The following is a 13,515-nucleotide window of genomic DNA, read 5'->3' on the forward strand; positions in this document are numbered from 1 at the left end:
GCGAAATAAACACTCCCTTCAATATATTTTAAATTTTAAATAAATTTATTTAGTCTCTAATATTTTTTCTTAACTTTTTGATTTCTGATAAAAAATTTATTATGTTTTTCCTTAAATTTGTATAAATAACACTTAAAAAAAATAAAGTAATTTAGATAATATTTTAGAGATAAAAACAAAAAAATAACCATATTTAAAATTTATTATTTAAAGTAGAGGAAAAAATAACTTTTAAGAATTAAAAAAATAAAAATTTAGTCTTATATAAAACATCCACCATATAATTTGTCATATTTAAAAGCAAATTTAATCGTCTTGTCTGGTGATGAACAGATTATCCACTTCGTTTTTAGCATAGGATAAAGTAAATTACTCTCATTTCTCACACACACACACAGAAAGTAAATTACTCTCTGCTTGTTGATGGCTGTTCTAGTGTCACTGTCAGCTGTGATTTTGCTCCCAAAATTTTGATTTTTTCTATTTCGGAAGAAATTTTAGATGCATGAGACTTAAGTGATCCTTTGCCTTCAGCTTCTGAACAGTTTTAAATCTTGAGTTTGTGGAAATCGGTCTCCTGGCTTCCAGATTTGCTGTGTTTCGATCTGTTTATCCATCCAACTTCATCGACCTTAGCATCTAGGTATTATGAATTAATTTCTAATATCATGATATTGTATGATTGTGTTTGCCCTTCTAGTCTACGCGATTACCAAATTGACGATGGAGAATATGATTAGATAAAATCGTTTTTGCCGTCTGCTTTACTTGTTTGTATCTTTGGATTCTTGATGACTATATTTATCCAATTTAGCGTGTTTGATATATACAAACCAGATTATACGTTTGGATAAGTTTGATTAGCGGTGGAAATTGATGGTCTTATCAATTTTTTTCTTCTTTTGTCTCGTAGAGAGAGATAAAATTTCCACTCGTATTGTAGAAAGATTTTTCAAGTGACTATGGAGAAACAGAGCAGTTTTCGAGCATCTACAATGGAAAAGCAGAAGAGTTTTCGTGGGTTTATGGAAAAACAGAAAAGTTTTCGCATTGTGATGGAGAAGCAGCTCAGCTTCATAGGAAGTGAAAGGAAGAAGAACAAGGAATCACCTGGGAAACGTGGTGACTTACCAATTCATTTAGCAGCCCGGGCAGGGAACTTGAGTAGAGTGAAAGAGATAATTCAAAACTATTCTAATTATGAGACAAAAGATTTGTTGGCAAAGCAGAACCTAGAGGGGGAGACCCCTCTTTATGTTGCTTCAGAGAATGGACATGCTTTGGTTGTTAGTGAGATACTGAAGTACTTGGACCTGCAAACTGCTTCTATTGCAGCCAAAAATGGCTATGATCCATTCCATATTGCTGCAAAGCAGGGCCATCTTGGTAAGATACAACATGGCATTATGTTTGGGCCTAAGGTCCCTATAATTTTTTATTTTCTTTCCTTTGTTTTTGATTTTGTGAACAATTTTACTATGTAAATGAATGGAGCTTAGTACCCTAAAAAGATTGTGCCTGGGTGTGATATCTTACTTATTGGTTCTTAGTTAATTAAGATGTAAACCAAGACCCAAAATCCATACTGTCCTTTCAGTCTTTTTCCATAAATTTGTATGAGTAAGCAGCAAGTTGGATTTGTCAACATTTGACTTGTTTAAGAAAGTTGTTTTTCATTTGTGTTTCCTAGTTAAAGAAACAATCAATGTCCAGGAATTATTCTATCCTTCCCTCCATCCTCACCCCAGCCTGTGCAATTGTCTCTCTTTATCCATATTGAAAATGAAGGAAAAAAATGAAGTTAGAGAAGGCAGAAAGATAGTTGTATCATTGTGGCTTCTCAGTTAATTGACATGAAGATCTGGTTAAGATTATAGTTTATTATTTACCACCATATATTTGGCTTCAATGGTTTTACTGTGTTGCCTTTCTGATAGTGTTAAGTTTCAGATAAACTACCATGGGTGAGAAGCCAGGGTATGGAGAACCAAAGATATTTTTCACTAATAGTATGCCTGTTACTCCATTCTCTGTTTATATCTCCGACTAAGAAACAAATAATCTTGCAGAGGTGCTGAGAGAACTACTGCACTCCTTTCCCAACTTGGCCATGACCACAGATTTGTCCAACTCAACTGCTTTACACACAGCTGCGACTCAAGGTCATATTGATGTGGTTAATCTTCTTCTGGAATCAGATTCTAACCTTGCTAAAATAGCCAGGAATAATGGTAAAACTGTCCTTCACTCTGCGGCTAGAATGGGGCATTTGGAAGTTGTGAAAGCTTTACTGAACAAGGATCGAAGCACTGGATTTAGGACTGATAAGAAAGGTCAAACTGCACTACACATGGCTGTGAAAGGGCAAAATGAAGAAATTTTGCTGGAATTGGTAAAACCTGACCCAGCAGTTTTGAGTCTGGAAGATAATAAAGGAAATACAGCATTGCACATTGCCACAAAGAAGGGCCGTACTCAGGTGATTCTTTATTCTTTTCTTATTTGTTCTGTATAAAGCTTATTAGCCATGATAAACTAATTATGTAGACAGTCTTTATTTCTGTTCAGCGATGAATGTGCATCCTTCCTTGTCTGTCATCTGATACTTGTTTTTGTGGATTAGAAATTAACATAAAATAGAGAAGTAAGCCACATTTTGGCTACTGCACGGCTGTTAGCGGCCATATTGGCCCCAAAACAAAACAAGGTTTTAAATTGCAGCTGCAGTTTCATTGTGATCCTTGATATTGCAGACAAATGTGGCTGATGTGGGTGCAATGTGGTTGTTGAGACCCCAAAAACCTTGACATTTTAGCCAAAATCACAGTTGCGGAATTCTTTTTAGTACCTTGAAACAAAAATGAGCAGTAGCTTACTTGTTACTTTTATTTTTTCTTGTTTGCTCAATGATGTACTAGGACCCATTAGGGGACCTCAGTTTCAAGGTCAGAGCTATGGGTTTTGACTTGAGGGTTCCATGGACTAATTTTACATTTTGAGGGGCCATTCATTAAATTAATGGAAAACTTCCATTGGTAAAAAATATAAAACCCTAACCCTAATATTTGTTACTTTTATAGTTTTTTGCATGGTATATGCTTAAACATCCAAATTTACATGGTCTCTGTCTTATGAATCCTCAACAAGGCTTTAGTTAAAGCTTTTTTTTTTACTATCCTACCAGGCTACCACCCTATTATCCGACCTTTAGAACTCCTCTTGGTACCCAGTAGCCATGCAGTGTCCCCATTAGTAAAATTATTTGATGGAATTGTCTTAATCCTTTCCACCAGGACCAAATATTGTCAGCAGATCACTCTCAAATACTTCTCATGTTGCTCCATATTAAACACAATCCTCTATGGCCCTTTATCAGCCTCCCCTTCCATGTGAAAGAAAGTGGTTAGAGGCACTTCTTGATCTATTGGTATTCCATGCATTGAAGGAATTGCTTCATGTGTGGAGCCATTCAGTGGGTTCAACCCTCTCTTCTTGGGAAATTCTTTCATGTGTGAACATGAATGCCACCAAGATGAGTTCAATTCTGAAGATGCGCCATCAACAACTAATAAGAACCTTGGGAGAGCCACACCACAAAAGCTAGCTTTTGTAGTTGGTGTCTTGGAGAGCCCTAGGCCTATAAACCTCACATTAGATTCCCATACTTCCAATGTGGGACTCAAGTCCCAAACCTTGGAAGTTGGAATTGGATCCTAGCACCACCACCCTTTTATTGGAGTTTACTAGCTTCTGGCCTTCTTCCATGAAAGTTTTTACTTTGCTTTTTGTTGATTTCTACTTCTGACATGGTGGTTTGCTTCATTTCCCTAGTTGCTAGGACAGTTTACTCCAATATTTGTTTACTTTTTGAGATAACTTCTCGTCAAGCCTCTGTACCTATGTCTCCAACATCTTCAATTTCTGAGTGGCCATTTGGAACTGATACTAAATGATACAACTTGTGATATGTTGTGATATGTATAAAAAATAAGAACTCAAGTTTGAGTATTATTCAGAATAACGATAGTTTGCTATTTGGGGTTGAACTTTGGATTAACTTATTTTGAACTCCAAAGCTTTTTGGTCGGAAATTGTTTCTTGAACATTTTAATTATAAGATATTCTGAAAGCAAACTAAGATAACCCAAAAGCGCTGTATTTACATTTGTGTAGTGTAGAGCATTAGTTTGTTTTCAGATGCATGCACCTACTGGCATGCAGACAAGTAAAATTTTCTAAACAAGTGTGAAAGTTGCGACTCTAATTGGTTTATGACAATCATCACTCAATTTTATTCATACCTTGAAGGACCACAAACCTACCCCAGGATCAATAACTAAGTTATACACAAGCTCAACTAACAAGTAATGATCCATCAAGATAAGAAATAAGAAAATAACATTGACTAGAAGATATTGTAACTCATCTACTGATTAACACCTGTATATTAAGTACCATGCTGGCCTCTTATTCCAAGTAATATTGATTAGTTCCTTCAAGTCCTAGTAGTCGTGTTATGAGTTATGACAATGTATAGGAAAAATTAGTTCCATCCTATCCAAAATCAAATAAATAACCACCCGTGGCATGACAATTACAAATTTGACTTATCCCACAACTGTAAGCCTTGTTTTCTTCATATTCCTATATATGATAGACAGTAGAATCACTAGAGTTTTTCTCCTTTTATTTATTTATTCATTCATGATTTATTGTTAACAACATTCTTTTTCTACAAGTTTTGATGGTACACATATTTCAACAACTAGTATTTTAGCTCGTGCATTGCACGGACCAATTTTAATATCTTAATTTTATGATTGTAATTAATTATTTTAAATTTTTTAAAAAAATTATTAACATCATATAATTAAAATGAATAATAATCAATATATAGATTATAAGGACAAATATTTATATCATAAAGAAATTCAAATTATAATTAAAACTATACTCTTGTATATTTAAATCACAGAATAGATCTTTATATTAAAAGATGAAAACTTCACGCGTAAGGATATCAATATATAAATTATATGATTTGTCTCTAAAAGTTTTATGTACATTGATAGATATTTACAATGTTATGATCTCTAAAGTTAACATTATCACTACCCGACCTAAAAAAAGCATTACCAGTACCCTGTTTTTTATAGTCAATTGAGAGAAATGTAAAATTGTTATCTGTCATTTGAATTTTGAGAAGACATAATGAGAATTTGAAAAGAGATAAAGAAATAATGACTCTTTGAAGAAGATAAATCAACATGGTACTAAAATATTTTAAGAAGAAGATAGTATTTTAAATTTGAATACACACACACACACACACACACATATATATATATATATATATATATATATATATATATATATATATATATATATATATTCAAAATTGGTTTATGATATTCAGTTACAGCTTGTTAAACCGTTCAATTATTATTAAAAGCAGCATAAGAGGATGTATCATATGTATATTAGGAGAGTATTTTATTTTGAAAAAAAAACATTTAAATGGATTTTTTATATCAGTTACAACCTTTTAAACTTGTCAGTTGATGTTAAAAATATAAAAGGATATACCAGATACATGTTAGGAGAGTGAAGTTCACCACCTCATGTAATAAGAGTATTCAAATGAAAGTGAATGTAAGGGAAAGTGAGGAGATTGGATGCCTAAAGAAGCAGATAATTTTACATGTTTATATATAGGAAGGGATATGACTATTGGCGGTCACTTAAACATTAAAATACCGTTGCATGAAGTATCCCATTTATAGTGATCTGAAGTCTGAACAACAGCCCAGTGAATAATTGACCCCGTTTGTCTTGCATCACCCTAGCCACAAGATAAGACAACTTTGTCATTTTGTTAAGATTCCATTTACACAAACTCCCCTTGCTTTTATTACTCCTGATTGTTGTTTTTCTGGTTTTGCCTTCGTGATCTACCAGCATTGAATTGGATGGAGGCAGTTTTGTGCGTGCACACTCAATTGAAACTTAAAGGATGAATGTAAACTCAAAGGAAACATATGTAATATAAATTTACGACTTACGAACAGGCAGCATGATTCCAAGACTAAGTTTCAAGCATCTGATCTCTTTGTGATTTTTTCAGTGTCTATCTAAACTAGTCATTATTAATTGCAGAATGTACACTGCTTGTTATCAATGGAGGGTATCAACATCAATGCTACAAACAAGGCTGGAGAGACTCCTCTTGATGTTGCAGAAAAATTTGGAAGTCCAGAACTTGTCTCCATATTGAGGGATGCTGGGGCTGCCAATTCTACTGATCAAAGGAAACCTCCAAATGCATCAAAGCAACTCAAGCAGACTGTCAGTGACATAAAGCATGATGTACAATCCCAACTCCAGCAGACACGTCAGACTGGCATGAGGGTCCAGAAAATTGCAAAGAAGCTGAAAAAGCTCCACATTAGTGGCCTGAACAATGCGATAACCTCTGCTACTGTTGTTGCCGTTCTTATTGCTACAGTTGCTTTTGCAGCCATCTTCACAGTCCCTGGTCAATACGTTGAAGGCAAAACACATGGATTTACACTTGGACAAGCAAATATAGCAAACAATGCAGCTTTCCTAATATTTTTTGTGTTTGACAGCCTGGCATTGTTCATCTCTCTGGCAGTAGTGGTGGTTCAAACTTCTGTCGTTGTGATTGAGCAAAAGGCAAAGAAGCAGCTTGTTTTTGTCATTAACAAGCTCATGTGGATGGCTTGCCTTTTCATTTCCATTGCCTTCATTTCTCTTACATACGTGGTGGTGGGATCACAGTCCAGATGGCTTGCAATATATGCTACAGTGATTGGAAGCTTGATAATGCTCTCTACAATTGGCTCCATGTGCTATTGTGTAATTTTGCACAGGATGGAGGAGACAAAATTGAGAGCCGAGAGTCGATCGTTCTCCATGTCTCATGCATCAGACCAAGAGATTTTGAACAGTGAATACAAGAGAATGTACGCACTGTAGTCTGTAGTGTAGTTGATATATCTGAATGGAATGGCTTGTATTTCTAGCATATTCTTGAAGTGATAATAGGTAGTTTACACTATCGGCATCAGATTACGAAATTAGACTACAGATACCGTGAGAAAAGAGGGAAAGGAAGAAAATGGGTGGGGAATTCTCGTCACATCCACTCGTAAGTATAAAGGATGTTGTCAAATTTAGCATGACGTCAGTGAAATGATTATGGTGTTAAAGAATGAAGACTTGAGATGATATATCCATTTGTATTTACTCTTCTGTTCTATTATAAACTAGACTTGGCTAACGGGTTTTTTTTTTTTAATATATTTTTAAAATTTTCATAATTTACAAATTATTGTGAGATTATGTTAAATAAATATTTTATAAATATTATTTTCATGTTAATATTGATAATCTATATTATTTCTATAATATTTAAATCATATTTATTTTTATGTTAATATTAATAATGCACAGTGTGCTAAAATTGTTAGTTTTTTTATAATAATTATTTTTATTATTATTTTAATCTTATAATAAGTAGTAATTATAATAGTCCTTTGATTTTTAAATGGTGATTTTGTGTTGAATTATGATTGTCTATGTTACAAGGCATGCTATTTTTTAATTGAATAAAATATGTTTATACTCTCTAATAAATACTCAAATTTTATATTTGTTTTTAATAATTTTTTTTTGCGTTAAGATCTAATAAAACAATAATTATGTTTTTTGTCGTTAATATTTTTTTAGTTTCTCATAAATTAGTGAATTTTGTGTTTATTTTTTGATAATTTTTTTCATTTAAGTTTTTCATATTTTTGGAAAGCAATCAATTTATTTATCTGAATATTTTATTTCGCCGTTGCGACAAGGTCCCTAATAAAAAAAATGATCTATTGGATTCCGAATATATCAAACTTTTGTGGAGTCTGATACCTTATCAACATCTTTTCCAATATAATAAGGGATTGAGATAGTATTACACCATCACTTAATTGATGGTAAAAATTTAAAATAAAAGTTTTAATATATCATGCAATGATGAAATTTATCAGGGACCCAAACATGGACCTAAAACATATTTAAGTCTACTTATTATTATTTGATTTTTTATTTTTATGTTTTGCAGTCTAGATTGGCATTGAAGCCAGATGGCTTATTTTTAGCAGCTATTCTTGGTGGAGAAACATTAAAGTGACAATGTTTATTTTTATTTCTTGAAATTTCTTTGGAACACAAATGGATGGAGCATTCTAATTAATGATATTTGTGCTGTTACCAGGGAGCTCAGAATAGCTTGTACGTTGGCACAAATGGAGCGTGAAGGAGGGATCAGTCCCCAAGTATCACCTTTGGCATAGGCATGTTATTGCAAAAGTATTATCTCCTGAATTGTTTATTTATCAGTTAAGATCAACTATATTTTGAATGAATGCTTTGCTGTCTCTTTTGAATAGGATGATGTGGTTCTGTGTTACTTTTCATTGTCTGTTGGCAATGCCATCATGTATTCCATGATTTTGTGTGAAATTAACTTTATTTTGAAGCAAATAGGTTTGTCTAATATATGTCCATCATGGAAATATTAGTCTTGGCTGCCTCTTAAAGATCAGTTAGTTAGAGCATAGCAGTCATTGCAGCCATCCAGGATGTGATGCTGCAATTTAGATGTCAATTTAGCCATCCACAAACTTACATGAAATACAACTAGCTCTTGAAAGCAGTTGAGACATGCTCTCAACTGCTCCATCATGATAGCACCACTACAAGCCAGTACTAATAACTATGAGAGTTATGAGTTCTTTTTTTTTTACAGTTTTATCCTTGTGATAAAAAGTTGAATGGGTACTAATAAAAGCAAATAAATAACTACATGTATGCCCATACGCGTATTTGATTATTTCTATAAGCTTGACTATTTAGTTCACAAACAGATTGGTTTTAGGCATCAATAAGTTTCCTTCAAATCCTTTGCTCGGGCACTCAGTAGATTAATATTATTACTGAACATTAGAAAGCTAACAAGGGCAGATTAGGAGGCAATATTATTACTGAATATTATGCGTGTTTCATTGATTACTTAATGCTACCTTAATCACTTTGAAACTCTATGTTAGTACTCTTTAGTACACGCTTACATTATGTACATTTTATGTTGGGTCTTCGACTTGCTTGACCTTGCAAAGTTTACCGAAAACCTGAAATCTTTTTCGCATTTTGTGCACTTCATGTTGGGTCTCCGACCTTATTGGCTTCCCAAAGTTTGGCGCAAACTTGAAATCCTTTTTTACATATTGTGCAGTCCATGGTGGGTCTCCGACTTGCTTGGTGGTGTTTCAATAATGTGTGTATAAAATTTCATGGAAGCCATGTTAAGTCTCCAACTTGCTTGACTTTACAAAGTAACTCCCTTTTCCCCACAAACAAATAATCATTCAATTCTCATTTTTTATCCACAAAAATTGCACATTACTCAAGATTGCTTCAAGGTCCAATGCCTTAAGATCTCCGTTGTTTTCTTAAAATTCAATGTTGTTTCAACGTCCAACGTGTTAACGATTCTTTGTCACGCAATTAAAACAAATATTTCAAAAAATATATAAATTCAACCCAACACACAAATTATTTTCTACCCAAAGAATTACGCAAGTCTGATTTCATATTGAGAATATATAGGAACGTGGGCAAACCCATTATGTACCTAAAAAACTAAAAAAACATAAAATTCCATTTTTTTCTTAAAATATAAAAATCTTTTTTTCTAAATAAACTAGAAATATAGCAAACATAACTTATGCTCTTAAGGGAAAATAAATAATTTAAAAATCACTTTATTTTTAGCACACTTGATTAAAGGTTGTTATCTTCATGACGGGCGCATGAGTGCTAACACCTTCCCCACGCATAAATGACTCCTGAATCCTTTTTTCTCAAACAATAGACCATTTGTTATCCTTTTTTATTTCTAGATGTTTTCCTTAAATAAATATTGGTGATTATTCTCATGGTTTTCCTTTTTGGGAACAACTTTCTTATCTTTTTTTATCGTCATCCCATCGTGACCCACATTGTGACATTAGGGTTGCTGGTTATGATTTATGGTTGATGGTCATGGTTGATGATTTAGTGTCTAGGGCCAAGGTCTAGGCTATAGGCTCTATGGCCTAAGGTTTATGATCTAGGGTTTAGGATTAAGGGTCCTCAAACCGTAAACCATTTCTTATCTTTTTTTTTGTTTTTTTTTTTATGTTTTCCTTAAATAAACGTTAGGGGTGACTCTCCTAGTTTCCTTTTTGGGAACACCTCTTTTTATCTTTTTTTTATCGTTGTCCCGTCGTGACATACGGTTCAACATCAAGGTTGAGGGTCTAGGGATTAAGGTATAGGGTTGAGGGTTAAGGGTTTATGGTTCGATGTCTAAGGTTCAAGGTCTAGGATTTAGGGTCTTTCATGTGTAGGAATATCCCTTTCACAACATATATGAAAAAAAGTGAAGATTTTTAGAGGAAAAAAAATTAAAAGAATTCAATAAAAAAACAATTGTGTATCTCATTGTTATTTTTTGTATTTCACCATTTTTTCATCTATCTATGGTGGGAGAGCTTTCAATGTTTCTCATCGATGCATCCACATTGTTTGGAAGTTGTAGTAAATATACCCATGTGTGTTTTGTCAAGTTCACTAACCAGCAATTTTGAAATGCATAACTTGCAACAAAAAAAATTAAAATCTCCATTTCACAAGGAAAATTGGGGAGGGGGTAATACAACACTCAACGTTAAGAAGTGAAGCACTAGCAGTGTGATCTCAAGTTTTTAGGTTCCAGCTCCCAATGGTAGTTGGATCAGACTCAGACTGGTTGTAGAGGTCATCTTCCAACTTATAACTAAGATCTTTATTTATACAAAAATACACAACAAATAATAAGATAAGAACACATCTAGGTTAACACACACATCCAATCATTATGAGGAACATAAAAGTAAAAAGGAATTTACAAGAAACACAATTCAATTAATATACTGTATTGTTCGAAACAAGCAAAACTATGACCATTATATAGAGCCTTCCTTTTGCATTAGCAAAATAAGTTAAAGGAAGCATGATTAGGTAATGTTTATATTATAAGAATTAGAAAACTTAACAAAATAAGAACTAAAATAAGTTGAATATAATCCAGGAAATAAACTGCACATCATGCTTTCCAACCAAAATATTCTCAAATATACATCAATATATCGTGTAGTTATCTACTACTATTTTCCAAAAATAAGTCATGCAAGTTTCACTAAATTTTGACATCATAATTATCCATAATAATTTAACATACATCTTCCCTCAAGTTACATAAACTGAGACCATATTTCCATAGATAAAGTATCTCATTTTCATATAAAATCTTTAAGCAATCATCATTAACTCATTAAATGCATCGGTGTCAATGTAATATAAGTTGATTCAATCCATCAGTCCTAGTTGTCACATAGACACATACATATATTCCCCTCTAAGGTGCGTCTAAACCAACAAAAGTAAACCATTAAAGGCTAATCACGTCATGTCCTCACTAGGAGTTGTACAAACTAGGTTCTATAATCGTCAAGATGAGCTTATGCTGTTTAGCCAATTTTATCCACCAAGTCTGCAAGGGGAATGTTAAACATACTCGTATAGCAGAGTAAGCTCTTATCAGTTTAGCTAGAGAAGCTATTAGCTTATATTGAAACCCTTTGTAGTTGTTCTTCAAAATTAATTAGTTGTAATAACTTCTTTAGAGTTAGCTAGCTATTGCAACCATTTTCTAACTGTGCACCAGACTCTAGTTACAATAACTTATTGAGTATTTTACTGGACATAAATATAAAGTTTACTAGTAGTATCCCATAGGTCCCCATATTTTTCATTGAATTCCCATATGCTCATAGTATTATAGTCATTTATTAACTTGTCTCGAGCTCCCATTTCCATATTGTATATGTGAGGTTCAAAGTGGTGGGCCTTATCAGGTTTATCCATCTCAATAATGCAAAATATGATTGTAAATATGCCTGCTCCTATGTATAAGTACTCCCCCTGAAAACCAGAAAGTTGTTAGAATTTATGGCTACTTCTTCCAACAAGTAAACTAAGAACTTTATATGTAAACAAAGTAGCCAAGTGATTTGAAGATTGAGTTCTTCTTCATTAATTCCAATTAACTTTTAGAATTACCGGAACATTGAAGTACACCCCAAGAGCAATGGCTGGTGGGAAGAGCCATGAAATAATCCCTGCATAAGAAATAAATAAATGATAATAAAAAAAATGGCCATTGTAATGAGAAATTAAGGTTATATAAATGGTGAATGGTGTATGGAAAGCACACCCTGGAATCCAGTGGGGGGTTCTGCTGCTGCCATCTCTTCTGCGATTGAGCCCCAAAATGTTCCTGAAATGAATATTCATCGTGAAGTTTGTAAGGAAATCATGTCACACTTAGGAAGGATCGTTTTCATTTTCATCATAGTTTTAACCAGTCACTGGAAAATTAAGTACTTTGTGAATTTGACAAAATTAACATCAAAGTTTACAATTAAAATAAGCATCTACAGCATTTAAAATGATCGCTATAAACCAACAAGCTCATGACTTCCTCCAACTTTCATAAAAAAAAATGAAGAGAAACTCGAAAGTAAGAAAGTAAGCAAAAGTGGATAATAATAAACAAACACCTTTCTGTTCTCCTTCATGGTAAGTGTGGTGGTCATCATATATTCCATATATACACAAAATCATCCTGAAATTTACATGAAGGAAAAGAAGTGAAACCCATCATCACAAGCAAAGGACAGAAAAAGAGAGAAGCAAGTGAAAGAGCATTATTGCAATTAATTAAGATACAGCGTCATCGCCATTAGTGGCATATTGATCTCTAGGATCTTCATTGAGGTCAGGCTCAATCTCATTAAAACCAGCATTCAGCAAGATTCTTGTTGAGGTGTTAGTCTTCGTCAAGATGCCATGCCAATTGGGAGGTGTTGAAGATAAGAAGGGCTTGGAAGTGAGTTTGATGGGAGGGACCAGTGAGAGTGAGGAACATAGCGCCATGCGTAGTTTGCTTGCTTCTCTACCTATCTTATGCTGTTATCCTTTTTCTCGTATTATAACACAGTCCACACAACAAGACATTTACATTTTAGAGCTTACAGTTGATTCAATTATTTTATCAACTTAGAATTATTTCATTACGTGGAAAAGTAAGATTGAATTGCCAACTGCATACTTTAACGGAAGACTTTGGGTATATTAAACTTTTTAAATTTTATTTTTTTATGGTTTATCTTGTTGCTGAACTATAGTAAGCATTTGGCTATTCAGAATATTTTTTGCTAAAATTATAACTGATTTTCGTGTAACTTTGTTTCCATTGTCAAGAAGTATCAGGCAGATAGAATGAAATTTTAAACATAATACCGCGTTTATTTAGTAAACCGCTAAAAATAAACATAATGTTTGTCTACAAATAAACTATTT

The 13,515-nt window shown here is 33.3% G+C and overlaps 1 protein-coding gene and 1 pseudogene across 2 annotated transcripts; one reads left to right on the forward strand and one right to left on the reverse strand.

Annotated features, from left to right (window-relative positions):
* The first annotated feature begins 309 nt into the window (after positions 1 to 309).
* On the forward strand, positions 310 to 7,303 carry LOC100814326 (ankyrin repeat-containing protein At5g02620). 2 transcript variants are annotated; one of them, XM_003554757.5, is made up of 4 exons: positions 310 to 643; positions 914 to 1,386; positions 2,070 to 2,479; positions 6,157 to 7,303. In XM_003554757.5, the coding sequence occupies exons 2-4, from the start codon at positions 963 to 965 to the stop codon at positions 6,997 to 6,999; spliced, it is 1,677 nt and encodes a 558-aa protein (XP_003554805.1). In that variant the 5' UTR covers positions 310 to 643; positions 914 to 962; the 3' UTR covers positions 7,000 to 7,303. The 2 variants fall into 2 exon arrangements, with proteins under 2 accessions (XP_003554805.1, XP_006604934.1); XM_006604871.4 differs by having other exon boundaries at positions 944 to 1,386.
* Positions 7,304 to 9,886: 2,583 nt separating this feature from the next.
* On the reverse strand, positions 9,887 to 13,145 carry LOC100815375 (photosynthetic NDH subunit of subcomplex B 5, chloroplastic-like; annotated as a pseudogene).
* Positions 13,146 to 13,515: the final 370 nt, after the last annotated feature.

Source organism: Glycine max, chromosome 19, assembly GCF_000004515.6.
Source record: "Glycine max cultivar Williams 82 chromosome 19, Glycine_max_v4.0, whole genome shotgun sequence".
Lineage (NCBI taxonomy): Eukaryota > Viridiplantae > Streptophyta > Magnoliopsida > Fabales > Fabaceae > Glycine > Glycine max.